The 15,184-nt window shown below is 31.7% G+C and overlaps 2 protein-coding genes across 2 annotated transcripts; both read right to left on the bottom strand.

The window, feature by feature from the left end:
* On the bottom strand, window positions 1-4,104 carry LOC106758829 (MDIS1-interacting receptor like kinase 2). Its single transcript, XM_014641822.2, has 2 exons — window positions 1,108-4,104; window positions 1-864 (listed from the first exon to the last, which is right to left on the bottom strand). Exons 1-2 carry the CDS (start codon window positions 4,016-4,018, stop codon window positions 509-511), a joined length of 3,267 nt encoding a protein of 1,088 aa, XP_014497308.1. The 5' UTR covers window positions 4,019-4,104; the 3' UTR covers window positions 1-508.
* A 10,579-nt stretch (window positions 4,105-14,683) lies between these two features.
* Window positions 14,684-15,184, bottom strand: LOC106758439 (uncharacterized mitochondrial protein AtMg00810-like). Its single transcript, XM_014641363.1, has one exon. The coding sequence runs from the start codon at window positions 15,182-15,184 to the stop codon at window positions 14,684-14,686; it is 501 nt and encodes a 166-aa protein (XP_014496849.1).

Raw genomic sequence — 15,184 nt, 5'->3', positions numbered from 1 at the left:
TTGGATGAAATGCAAAGCAATGACACAATATAACAGCATTTGAGTGGGGAATGAATGTTCTTCTACATTCACAAAATGAAGCTCATGTTAATATAAGCAGGACCTTCTTTTGCAGGCACCTTTGGCTCACCATTTTTTGTCATTGGTTTGCAGCGCTTTATCTTCAAACATATTAGCCATTGGTTACTTGTAGAAGAATTATGCTAATCCCTTATTCAAACCATTGGTTAGTTAATTCCTAGATTAATTTTTATTCAAACCAATAAATTGTACAAATGCATGATCGGTTCCACAACCCATATCGCATAAAGTTTTGTGACAAGGTGATTACTGCAAATCATTATCCAACCCCTTATTATATGAACCAGATAATCTAGCTTCTCTAGTAACTTATACATGACTTACTTTGATGACAAAACAAACATAGCTTACAACCTAAGATAAAGGACATATGGTGTACAACGAAGAAAACAAGAAAAGCAGAAATCCGTTGTTGTTCAATATTGCATTAGAGGAGTTGTCCAAGTCTAATCATGGGTAACTGAGCTGGTAATGAGGATTTCCCCATCATTAACATTTTGGAGACTTCAGCCATTGTTGGGCGAGAACTTGGATTTTCACTCAAGCAAGAAAATGCCAAGCTTGAAACCAAAATGACATCCCCGACAACTGATTTAAGAGGATGAGGAGGCCTTTGGTCTAGCACATCCAGTAGTAGCAAATTATGAGTTATTGCTGCTGAAGATGAAGATAACAACGAAGAAACGAGATCCCCCGGATGTTTCCCCATGATGATTTCTAGGCAAAGCACACCAAAACTGAATACATCACATTTCTCAGTCACTTCCATAGTTTGGGCAAACTCTACAATAAATTAAAATTGTGTTAAGCATGAACAGATGCATAACATTTTGTATAAGCTGCATGCAACTTCGCTGACTTAATTTTCTGAAAGGTTTTGGTTGGCACATACTAGTTCTTGCCTTGGGATCGATCAATCCAATACCTTTTCAAGTGATAAACAGTATTTGAACATAAAATGGTGTAAATTAATTGAAAAATAATTTCCATCAATATTTCTAAGAATCAGAAAAGGTGGTGTCTAACCTGGAGCTGCATACCCTAATGTGCCTTCAAACGTCGTCCAAGAACAACCAGGCTTTAGAATCTTAGCTGTTCCAAAATCAGTGACACGAGCTTCGTACTGTGAATCAAGAAGAACATTCTTGCTCGATATGTCACGATGGATTATTGGAGGTGAGCAATCATGATGCATGTAGGATAAAGCATTTGCCACACCTTTCACAACATTCACCCTCTTTTCCCAATCAAATTCAGATGCTTTTTTCTCATTGCTTAGGGTTTGATCCAAGCTACCCCCTTCCATGAACTTATAAACCAAAAATGTGAATCGTGGATGTGAGCAAAACCCGCAGAGCTTTACAATATTACGGTGCCTGATTTCGGTCAAAGCTTGAATTTCATTCTCAAAAGCTTTAAAATTAGGCTTCTCTCCATCTGTTTCTTGATGAAGTTTCTTCACCGCATAGACCTCACCTGAAGGGAACTCAGCCCTGTAAACATTTCCCTGTCCTCCAACACCTATGAGATATTCTTCATTAAAATTGTGGGTAGCTTCAATGATAGTTTCAAACATAACTTTTCCATCACGACTCCAAACGGAAAACACTTCTCGAGACAATGCATTTTCTGATACTTCTTTTCCTTTAGCTTGGGCTTTTTTCTTCCTTGCTTTTCGACAAAGAATATACATTGAAACACCCACCCCACACAATATTAATGCAAGAGCACCCAACATGAGAAGTAATATCAGAAGAATGTCCTTGTGCTTCGTTTCATTGCGGTTGGCTGGGCAAAGCATCAACCCAGTGAAGTTCCCACACAAACCTGTGTTATTTTTCAATGATTCAATTGAAGCATTAAGAAAGGCTCCATTTTTGGGAAGTGGCCCTTCTAACTGATTGTATGATATGTTGACAGAAATCAAATTTGACATGCCCTCAAAACTGGATGGAATACTTCCAGAAAGATTGTTGCGAGAGAGATTCAAACAGTTCAGTTTGATCACCGCTCCAAGTTGCCTTGGTATTGTTCCAGTCAACAAATTCCCACTAAGATCAAGGTATTCAAGAGGCTGAAGTTGGCGAAACTCTAAGGGAATATTTCCGTTTATTTTATTATTGCTCAAGGTCAACTTTCGCAACTTTGGCAACTCTACAACTTCTGCTGGTATTTTTCCACTCAACTGGTTATCTCCAAGATCCAATTCTTCAAGAATTTGCAGTGATCCAATTTCCTTGGGAATGTCTCCAGAAAGATAGTTGTTGCTAATCTTGAGTTCAATTAGAGATTTCATATTGCCTAATTCCTTTGGAATCTTTCCCTTCAAGTGGTTAGAAGAAAGGTGAAGCTTGCCAAGTTTGGTTGCCTCCGCAAGTTCGACTGGTATACCACCAGAAATGTTATTGTTGGATATCTTTAGGGTATCAAGATTAGGACACTTACCCCAGTTTGATGAAATTTGGCCGTAAAACTTGTTGTCGCTCAAATCAATGTATTCCAAATTTGGATATACACCAAAATCTTGTGATATATCTCCTTCCAATTGGTTCCCTTCCAACCGGAGTCTAGTAACACTAGCACAGTTCTTCAAGCTTACTGGCACTGGACCGGTGAAACGGTTGTTGTGAGCAATAAGGGCATCTAGGGACTCAGCAGAGCAAATTTGAGGTGGTAAATGGCCTGTGAAATCATTCCCATCAAGTAACACGGAAAGCCATTTATTATTGTTATTCAAGACTTGTGAAATACTGCCATTAAGTTTGTTGTCGGCCAATGCTAAGTAGGTGAGCCTTTTCAAATTTTGAATTGTGGCAGGAATTGTTCCTGAGAGATTGTTGCTTTCGAGACCAAGCATTTCCAAATTGATCAAATTTCCTATAGAGGGAGGAATTGGTCCAGAAAAATTATTGAAGCTTAAAAACAAATTGGTAAGCTTGGTCAACTTTCCAACTGTGGAAGGAATGGGACCAGAAAGTTGGTTTTGATCAAGTCCAAGTTTATCTAAATTTCCCAAATTTTCTATGGAAGCAGGGATTGATCCAGAATGGTTATTGCCATAAAGGTTGAGCACTGTCAACTTGGACATGTTCCATAAGGACGATGGGATTGGCCCATGTAGGTGGGAGTTGTTAGAAATGTAAAGTTGACTTAAACTGCTCATGTTACCTATTGTTTCAGGGATAGTACCACAGAGAGAATTTTCTGACAAATCCATTGACCCAAGCTTTGTCAACATTCCAATTTCTTGAGGAATGGAACCGAGAAGTTGATTTTCTCTAATAGCTAGATACTCCAACTTGTGCAAGTTCCCAATCTCTGGTGGAATATGGCCAGAAAAACTGTTTATGCCTAAATCTAGATATGTCAAGTTGGACAAGTTTGCTATGTAATTAGGAATCTCCCCACTTAGTTGACATTGGTACAGATCAAGGCGTTGTAAACTCTTTAGTGTCCACACTTGTTGAGGGATGGAACCAATGAAATGATTTGTAGAAAGATTCAAAACATTTACTCTGGACATGTTACCAATTTGTGGTGGAATGGTCCCATAAAAGAAGTTGTTATAGATATTTAGGATGAGTAGGTTAGGGAAAGCTGAGAAGTTGAGGGTGTTAAGGGTACCTATGAGACCATAATTTGCAAGATCTATGGTGGAGATGGACTTGGAATTGTTACAATGAATTCCTTCCCATTTGCATGGTGTAACACCTTTCCATGTTGACAAGATATCTTGGCTGGATGTGTGAAGGCTTTGTTTCCACTTTAGCAGTGCATTGGCTTCACTGTTCTCTGCTACAGCTTCATCAACAATAGTGACTGAGATAGCAATAGAAGCCAAGTAAAGGATTTGGGAGAAAGAAGCAAGTTGTGTTACAAAAACCAGAATAAACCAGTAAAGAATCCTCCAGCAGGCTAGAATCTTGATGGATTGCATGGTTCAAGTATAAGTGGATTTTTAGGATCAAGAATGTAGTAAGAAAATGTATATTTTTGTAAGAGGAAGATGTATTTTGGTGAGGATAAAGGTTGAAGCTAGAAGATGCTTATAAAGGAGATTTAGGAAGTAGTGTGCATTTGCCACTTGACTACATTTTCAAATTGAGTTTCTTAAAGGAAAAATATTTTATCTAAAAGTTGTGTTGTTGGTTCATCTTATAAATTAGTGAGTAATTCTGTTATAGAGTATACTATGCAACGCAACGATAAGAACAACCCCAAACTTTTTTACATAAAAGTGAAGTCTTATCACACATCACATTTGTAGAAAAGCATGTCCTACTTTAAAAAGAAAAAGGGTATGATGTCACTGATATGAAATCACTTCAAAAAAGAGACATTATTTAATTCAAATTGTAAAGCAGAAATGATCATAGGAAACCAAAAGGAAGAAAGAAAGAAAGACCTTACTAAACTGCAATTTTCCATAAGACATCACACTTTTCCACTCTAAGCCTTATATTTATTGAGATTGCATGTAATGTATTTCAACTTAATGTAGTTTTCTCTTATGAAATATAATTTTATCTCTGGTTTCTCTTCTTGTGCTTCATACACATGATTAATTATATGTTATTATTTGGTATCTAACATTGGAAAATGCTTTAGAACTTAATAATGACTTAACAACTTAAATGTTTGATTGTAGACATAGATTATAATCTCTTAATCATTTTAAAGGCTTATTCTTAATGCAAATCTTGTGTAAAAATAACTAAAGGATAAGTATTTTGACATTTAGATTATAACATGTCTAAGGAATTATAATTAGTTAGCTTGTGTGTAAATGTTGTTAGGTCATGTTAGATATATATATATATATATATTTAGAGTCTTTGCATTGAGTTAAGTTCATGAATTCCAACTCTAGTGAATCTTTGCTCTTATCGATTAACTTAAGTTTAATTTAGTAGTTTTAAGGCATTGAATTTAATCATCATTATTGCTAAATTTGAACCAAACAATATTTTTATTATTAGTCTGATTTAGTAAAAATACACACTGAACTTTCTAAATTATCATTTGCACAGTTTGGTATACTTACTAAAAAGTTAATATTAATCATCAAATGGAATTAATGATAAGAAATATGTAATTTCCTTTGGTTAAATTTAAAAAAAAAATTGAGGTGAGAAATTAACTCGATAATATGAGTTCGAAATGTAAAAGAAGCATGAAGTGACATTTTCTTATGTCAATTATTAAAGGATAATGATATGGTTTAATACCTATTTTGGTCCCTCCTTTGGGAGGGTTTGTTCAAAGTGGTCCCTCCTTTTTTCAAAAGTTCACTTAAGTCTTACATTTTGCAAAAACTGTTCAAAGTGGTCCCTCCTTTTTTCAAAAGTTCACTTAAGTCCTACTTTTTGTAAAAACTGTTCAAAGTGGTCCTTTTTGCTAACGGCGTTAACTTTCTTAACGACACAGCTGCCAAAGTGGTCCTACCTTTCCCACCTTTTTGCTAACAGCCAAAACGTTACACCTCAGCAAACTGTTCAAACTGTTCAAAGTGTGTCGTTAAGAAAGTTAACGCCGTTAGCAAAAAGGACCACTTTGAACAGTTTTTGCAAAAGGTAGGACTTAAGTGAACTTTTGAAAAAAGGAGGGACCACTTTGAACAGTTTTTGCAAAAGGTAGGACTTAAGTGAACTTTTGAAAAAAGAAGGGACCACTTTGAACAAACCCTCCCAAAGAAGGGACCAAAATAGGTATTAAACCTAATGATATTTAGACAATATTTTTTAACAACATTTGAACATTGATTACGTGTCAATCTGTGATTGGTCAAAAATTACTTCACAATCAATAATAATAATCATAAACATTATTGTGGAGTAATTTTTGACCAATCACAGATTGACACGTAATCAATGTTCAAATGTTGTCTAAATATCATTATCCATTATTAAATTGTATAAATTTTATTTTTAAGTTTAATTACTCATTTGATTCTCATTCTCCTTCGAAGGTTTCTATTTAACTTTTTGTTTCAATTGTGTTTTAATTTTTAAAAAAATATCTCAATTCGATCATTTAAAAAAGAGTTACTTGCAAAAGTTTTTGTTGTCCAAATGTCAAACATGATTATTGTCTTGATTTCAATTTAATTCTTATATATATGTCTCTTTTATTTAATTTAATCTCATTTTTTTTTCAAAATATAGCAATACAGTTCATCTTCAAATTGAAGCCAAATTTATTATTTGTAAAAATGTTATACTCATATTTTTTTATTAAAATTGACTTTTTAACATATTATATTATTAACCTATATTTTGTTAATTGTGTTTTTCAATAAATTTTAATATAAATATTAGTATTAAATTTGGTCCCAATTAAATGAAAACCAAATTGATTATTTGTATAAATGTTATTAATTAATTATTTTTATAAAAAAGTGGATTAATAATGTATTAGTTTTAAATGTTTTTTTTTTAAATATTTATACTTAATTAGTTTTAATCTTATAAAAGAAAACATGGATTAACAAAACATGGATTAATAATATGCAATAATATATTATGTTAAAAGGTTATTTTTAATAAACAAAATATTGGTATAATATTTATAGAAATAATAAATTATGTGTAAACTTGAAGAAGAACAATATTGCTCCGTTTAAAAACTAAATGAGACTAAATTGAATCAATGAAACTATATAAAAACTAAATTGAATTGAAATCAAAATAATGGCATTTGACACTCACATGTCACATTACCTTCCTAAGTGGTATTGATAGTGTTGCATGTCACACTAGATATCTGACACAGACAAAAAAATATTTACAAAAAAAAATTAAATTAAAAAAATTAAACAAACCACATATTAACAAGTAACATGTTATTGTTAGTAATTTCTTTTTTTAAAAAGACCTAATTGGGGTACTTTTTTCAAAAATTGAAACACAATTGAAACAAGTAATTAAGCCTTATTTTTACACAATATTTGTATTTGATGAGTGAGTTTTGTTAATTTATGTATTGGTAAATGTTTCGGGATGTAGGTTCGAGGTGAACGGTCAAAGGTTTGGTGAATTGTCTGGAGTTTGAAAGTTGTCCTGAAATCTAAGTTCTAATGCAACTGCTTGTCCAAACCATTCAGAAGACCTGCAAAAGACACTCTAATATCAAAGTCAACTTAACATTGGCAGTTTAGATATTAACAACACAATAAATACAAATCATGTATTTCCTTACCTTAAACTTGTATTATAGATTTTTGAGTGAGTTATTGATTAACACTGACCTAATCACAACTCAATTATGGACAATTACACTTTACATCTAAGTTTATCAACATTAAGATTGATTGTGTTGGCTCCTGATTGACCAGTTTGCTTCCAAGTTGATCGGTTTTACTGGTGGCTCGTTGAATGATTCGAATAATGGTTGACCGTCCAATTTGTAGTTGATCGAACTATCATATTGTTCAATAAAGATAACAAATAAACTCATATATGTTGGTATTATCCATTTGTTTTGAAAAAAATACCACATTGATTACATATGAATAATAATTATTTTTAATATCATATATATATATATATATATATATATATATATATTGTCAAATTATAATTGGTTCATGTAATTTAAAAAACAACTTTGATGTAAAGATTCTAATGTGACGAATTATTAGAATTTAAATGTATTAAAGTTATAAGGATTATTTTAGATTTATTAAAATTAACCTATCTCTTCTCACTTCAATAAAGGGCATTTTGATATTTTATTAAAGTTGGTAAAATATCATAAAAAGGAACATGTTTTACTTCCGTTGACACGATATGTTTCGAAAAAGGGAGAGAAAAAGGTTACACTCTCAGAAAGGTAGAAAAGCAATGTTTTTTGAGAGAAAGTGAAATCCTTGATAATTTCTATTATGAGAGAAGTAAGAGAAGGGAGAACAATTGAAAGGAGAGAACTATACAATGGATCTAAGTAAGTTCTTTTCTACTATGTGTGTGAGAAGTGAGAATCATGAAATTCAAGATCTTGTATTTTCATGTAATTGAAACTATAGAAATTACTTACAAGTGGTATTAGAGGCAGGTTCTGGATTTTATGATTATTCATGAATGGTAATTTTCTCAATTATAGAAACCCTAATTTTTTGAATTATAAAATTTAGGGATTTTAATTTTTTTCAAATGTTTAATTTTACTACTTATGCTATTAATTTTTTTTTATTGACATGAATGAAAATTCAATTCCCTATATAGGATTTTATTTTGGTTGTCCGAGTAAAGCAACTTTATTGTTGCATGCACATTGTAAATATAAGCATGTTTTATTGTTACTGTGCATTGAATGGAAATTATTTTGTGAATTGAAAGTGAAAGTTACATTAGGTGGTTGGAATGCAGATGAATTAAAAGTTTCACGATTACAAATGCTTTTAATTTGAAAAGTGCAGCATCTACTTACATGCATGATATGATATGATGTTTTGTTTTATGAATTATATGTAATTTTTTATTTCATTTGGATGAAGAAAATTCAATTAAGTTAAATTTTGGGTGAGTTACAATTCTAATCAAAATTAAAAGTTTTGGTAATTCTGCTGCTTTTTTTTTTTTTTTTTAAATTCTCATGTTATGGTGTTTTGAATGCAAAAACAATGTTTCGAGAGAATGTAGATGCATTATTTTGATATTTCATTGGAGTGTGTATTTACAATTTGTACCCTAATGTGATCTATGAAGTATTATGAAAATTATTTATAATATAAAGATGTTAAATTATGAATATATATTAATTAGTTTTTGGATTAATTGAAAGTCATTATTATGAGGATGTTATGGATTACCCAAAGGTAAACCATTGTTTATAATTGATGACATTAAAATGAGACATTTCACATAATTAATAAATATATTTGTTTATCCAAAGATAGCATACATGTAGATTTAAGTATGATTGGTTGTTTATTAAAATATATTTATTTTAGTATTTTTATTGTATGGATTTTGTCAGTTTAAGAATCACCTAAAGGTGAACTTAAATGAATGACTTAAATGATTACCTATCAGTTTAAGTGTCACCCAAAGGTGAACTTAAATGTATGACTATAGTGTTATTGAAATTTGTACTAGATATTTTAGTTTGAAGGTGGAATTGATCATAGCCTAATGTCAATGTTTAGATATTGGTTATAGTCTAGTGTTTGGGGACTCGCTTGTAGATAATGGCAACAACAATTATTTGTCAACTATAGGTGGAGCTGATGCTCCTCCTTATGGCATTGACTACCTAACAGGAAAAGCCACCAGCCATTTCTCCAATGGCTTGAACATTCCTGATTTCATCAATGTTGTTTTTAAACTTATTTTTCTTAATTATTACTTCAATATCTAGTATGTGAATCTTTTTGTAGAAACAAGTTTGGGATGTACTGAGATAAGAGTGGTGGCGTTGATAGTGCATAAATTAGAAAACTTAAAACATGGTTAAGTGTAAATTTTATTAGACTTTGTTTAAAGTTGACTCTGTGTTGAATAAAGTTGATTATACATGTGTTTACTGTTACATTAATTCTTCTGCATACTCAATTTATTTTTGTATAAATTCTTGCATTACTATGATTCTAAATTGCTTGATCTACAAAAGATCTTGAAAGGTTTTGTAGGAGCATTGCTTCGGGATAAACTTCTGGATATACTACTCAATGGAGAAAGGAAATTGATTGTCAATGGAAAACAATTGATTATTGATTTAACAGGGTTATAAATTCCATTTACTGAAATTTTGTTATTTGATTTACTGATCTCATTTCATATACTGTTTTTCTTTCAATATATCTTTGCTTTGTGATTAATTGAAGTTAATCTTGAGAGATTATTGAGATTGTTGATTGATTGTATCTATGCTTAATTGTTTTGTTTCAAATCTTTTGATACATTTTGTCACATGCTTTTATATGCTGCGAAATCTTTGATAACTGCATTGTGCATTTGGGTTTTGATTATAAAACGTGCATAATGGGAACGGGAGCATTGCATGATAGGTTAGATATTTCACATGCCTACACTTTAGGGGGAGATTATTTCTTTATCATGTGAATATTTGTGACAGGGGGAGCATCGTTGATTGATTTAAATGTTTCTATTGATGCATCTCTGTTTAGATTGCTTTACTACATATATCATTTTCATATAGCGTACGTTTTTTTGCTAATACACAAAGGGGGAGAATAATATCAAGTGTTCTATTATTTTTTTTTTTTTGCTCTTATGATCTGATATACATTCGGGAGATTACTTTGCGATATTGATCTGATACACTGCTTATTCTATCTGATTTGCACTTATAAGCTCTGATATCTGATACATTATGTTTGCTCTGATTAAGATTGAAACAAGATATGTTTTTACATTTGCTCTAATACATTTTGATTCAAATTGATGGATATATTTGTTTAATATGATACAATTTGACTAATATGTTGTACAAACATGGTTGATATTAATCATGGTTGTGCATCATCAAAAAAGGGGGAGATTGTTGATAAGGGAAGCACTGGTTTAGCTAAACCTTACAGTATCAGATAGCTTCTGGTTTTTTATAATGACAACACATTATTAATAACAACATGTGTTGTTACATGTTCATATGTGTTACATGTTCTTTACTTTACTATGAATTATTTCTTGAGAACATGTTTGTGTTAGTTCTGTCTATGTGTGTATATTCACTGCGTTCTACATGAGATATGATCTGTGCTTGCATAACATATGATTTAGAAAAGAAAACCACATGTACTTTGATTGAACTTATATTATGTGCCAAAACTGCAAGTCTTAAGTCAATTTCATTATGAAGTAAGTCGATTAAAACTCGTGACTTTGCACAGATTTTCTAAAACAGTGCTGTGAGTATTTTTGCAAAGAAAGATTTTCAAAACTAGATTGAAATGTCAAAGTCGATTGTATGCGAAAGCTACTCGACTTAGTTAGTTATGTTTTGAATATTTGTTGATGCTTGTGAAGTATAATGACTATATTTTTTTTCTTTGACCAATCATTAATTGTTAGTCAATTGAATTAAATGTGCAATCAATTTAGTTGGTCTGAATGCTACTAAATGTTATAGTTTTCTGGCTATATTCGACTGTATTAGTAGCATAGTCAACTTTGGGAATGTCTATTGAACAAAAATATATATATATATATATATAGACATGATTCTGTATTCTACAGAGACTTTTGGTAATTCTAACATTTTCATTGAATTGTTTTAGATCACGATCTCTGCTAGAAAGTGAAAAGCTCCAAGAACTCATTAAGAAGACGATGGTGATCATTCTTTGAGAGTTGCTTGACAAGCAAGTATTGGTGTGCACATAGACTGTTTGATCATTCTGCACTGAAGGTGTTTCATATGTGATCAAATACCTCTTTCCATCTTGTGAAGATTGTGGCTGCCCTGTTGTGATTACAGCAAGAGGACGTGTTGCATTGTGAGAAACTTTGAGGATTGTTCAAAGTTGTCAAAGACTGCAGGAGAGGGGATATCTTGTTGTTCTTTGGGTGTTCTATGCCTATATTTTGGTTAGAGGTTAGAGAAGTGTTTTATATTTTGACGTGGAGGTCTCTATAGAAACCTTGACCATTATAGTGCATTTACTTCCAGGTACATGAAGGACACTGGATGTAGGCAATTTGGTCGAACTAGTATAAAAACTGCGTTTGAATCTTCTATAACTCTTTAAATTTCAAGTCGACTTTATATTTTGCACAGTCAACTATTTTCTACTGCACTTGATTTATCTTTTTCCTTGAGTTTCAAGAAATTTTTGAAAGTTCTCATTTTTACGAAAAATATTTTGAAAATACTCTGATTTTTTAACTTCACCAATTCACCCCTCCCCCCCACTTGGTGTTGAAACTAAGTCATTATATTTTCAATAAAAGTAACCACATACGAACTCAAAATGTTCGAATTTCATGGCGGTTTCTCATGGAAAAATAAAAAACCACCATTGGAACATAAGTGGGTAGCATAACACAAATAAGTGGATAGCTACATTATACTTTTTGCACAACTTTTGCTTAACGTTAATCTTTGAAGGTTCTCACATCAATCGACTCCATCAACTGCTAATCTACCACTCAGGTCATCAATGATACCATTTATAAGCAAAAATCGCATTTTTGCTTAACATTAGAAATCTAAAATGCACTTAAAATCAGAAGTTAGCACTTTTGTAATGTTCAATTTAAATTCATGATTGATTGATGTGTCTTCCAAAAAATATGTTCTTATATTCAATTTAAATTCATGATTGATTGATGCACCTTCCACAAAATTTCAAAAAATATGTTCTTATATTCAATTTAAAAATAATCAACCAAATTGGATAACTGTGCAAAAGTCATGCATCAACCAATCAGCAAAAGTAAAAGTTCTCCTCTACAATATGTTTCGTGTTTTTGAGATTAAACTCCATCTTCCACAAAGCAACAAAAAAAAAATATTCTTACATTCAAATTGAAGATCATTGAACTAAATAGGTAACAAAAAAATAATTAACTCAATTGGATAACTGTGGAGAATTTTATGCATCAAACAAGTAACAAAGATTAGACAAATTGCATAAAACAACTTTGACCTTTGCTACTTGTTTGATGCATAAATTTATCCATAATTATTTAAACAAGTTAATTATTTTTTCATTACATTTTTTATTCAACGATCTTCAATTTGAATGTAATAACATATTTTTTGGATTTTTGTTAAAGATGCAATTTAATCTTAAAACTATGAAACGGATTGTAGAGGACAACTTTGATCTTTTCTAATTGATTGATGCATTGCCACAATTCTCCAGTTTATTCGATTCTTTTTGTTTTACATTCTTGATTTAATGATCTTTAAATTTAATATAAGAACATAATATTTGAAATTTTGTGGAACATAAAGTTTTGAAAAAACTAAACATATTACAGAAGTTACTTCTGATTTGAAGTGCATTTCAGATTTCTAGTGTTAAGCAAAAATTCGGTTTCTGCTCATAAATGGTACCATTAATGACCTGAGTGGTAAATTAGCAGTTCATGCTCATAAATGGTACCATTAATGACCTGAGTGGTAGATTAGCAGTTCATGAAGTAGGTTGATGTGAGAACCTTCAAAGATTCACGTTAAGGAAATGTTGTGCAAAAATTACAACGTTTTTACCCACCTATTTGTATTATGCTTCTCACTTATGTTATAGTGGTGGTTTCTTATTTTTCCATGAGCAACAACCATGAAGTTGGAAAAATTTGAGTTGATATGTGGTTACTTTGTTTATGTTTTATTTAGATTGGGAGCATATAAGGTTGGTTATATAATTTTAATTATATAACCAACTTTATACAAAATTAGTTAATTTCACAAAATAAAAATTAATTTAAAAATCTATATATAATTTTAATTTTATTAATAAAATAATTAAATATCACTTTAAAACTATTGTTAGTCTTAAACTATTTTTTAAAGTAGAAACTCTCTTCACATATTTTCTCTAATTTGTACATAAAAGTTGTTTTACAATTTTAAAATATTCTTTCAAGTCTTTATAGTCTCTGTAACAATAATTAAATAATAAAATACTTTAACTTTCTTTCATATTATTTCTTTAGTTAATAAAGACATTTTATTGTTTTGAAAATCATAAAACTGATGGTAGGTATGTATGACTAAAACTATTGTTAGTCTTAAACTATTCTTCACCGAAACATTTTCTCTAATTTGTACAAAAAAGTTGTTTTACAATTTTAAAATATTCTTTAGTCTCTGTAATAATAATTAAATAATAAAATACTTTAAATTTCTTTCATATCATTTGTTTAGTGAATAAATACATTTTATAATTTTATACAAAATTAATTTATACAAAATTAGTTAATTTTATTGGATATGGCCCAGCACTGTGCACTTAAGTCACAGAGGCCCACTTTCATCTTCAGCCCAAAAGACGTGGTTATGATCTGAGGGGATAATGCCTTCGTGGCATTCCAAACAAAACAAAAGAAGAAGAGAGAGAACAGAGCGAGAGATGCGAGAGACGACGGAGACGAAAACCCGACGGTGGTCGTCGGAAGAACTCAGGCACGGTGGTTGCCGGAGTCGTAGAAGACGAAAACGAAGGTCAGAGCACAACAGGTATGAAAAACGTAACCTTTTCTTATTATGTTGAACATCAATAATACTGTTTCTGAGATTCTGATTACAACAAAGGGAAAGGGGGTGAACTCTATATATAGAGTTCTAAGGGGAACAAAACGGAAAACAAAATAAATGAAATAACTGTCTTCGGACAGTTAAGAGAACTGTAAAGTTCTCAATACCCTCCCCTCAAGCTGGACGGTGAATTTCGATCAGTCCAAGCTTGGGTACAATGGTTCCAAATCTGATGCGGTGCGGAAACTTAGTAAAGATGTCAGCAAGTTGTTCGTCGGATCAGACTGGAAGAAGATGCAGAAGACCCTCTTGAATTTTTTCACGAACAACATGGCAATCAAGCTCAATATGCTTGGTTCGTTCGTGAAAGCTCTGATTATGAGCTATGTGACGAGCAGATTTGTTGTCACAGTATAGAACAGGAACTCCTGACTCTTCAGTTTGAAGGTCTTGTAATAGATAACGGAGCCATTTGAATTTCACACACAGTGGCTGCAAGTGCCCTGTACTCAGCTTCAGTGGAGGATCTGGAGACAGTCCTCTGCTTTTTAGATTTCCATGAGATGAGAGAAGACCCAAGAAAAATGCAAAATCCTGTGGTGGATCTCCTAGTATTAGGACATGTTGCCCAGTCAGAGTCGCTAAAGGCTTTTAAGTGTTTAGAGGAGTCTGCTGCAAAAAATAATCTTTCAGATGGTGAGGATTTGATATATCTGAGAACATGTTGAATAGCTTGATAATGAGAATTAGTGGGAAATTGCATAAATTGACTAAGGAGATTAATGGTAAAGCATAAGTCAGGTCTGGTGTTTGTAAGGTATAGAAGCTTCCCTATTAGCCTTCTGTAGGATTGAGGATCATCCAAATGGTTGTCTTCTTTGTACAAGGAGCTGATGTCCTTCAGGAAAGGGGTGGAAGAAGGTTTGCACCCCTGCAT

The sequence above is a fragment of the Vigna radiata genome, chromosome 4, assembly GCF_000741045.1.
Source record: "Vigna radiata var. radiata cultivar VC1973A chromosome 4, Vradiata_ver6, whole genome shotgun sequence".
Classification (NCBI taxonomy): Eukaryota; Viridiplantae; Streptophyta; class Magnoliopsida; order Fabales; family Fabaceae; genus Vigna; species Vigna radiata.
This window is presented reverse-complemented; position numbering and strand designations above follow the sequence as displayed.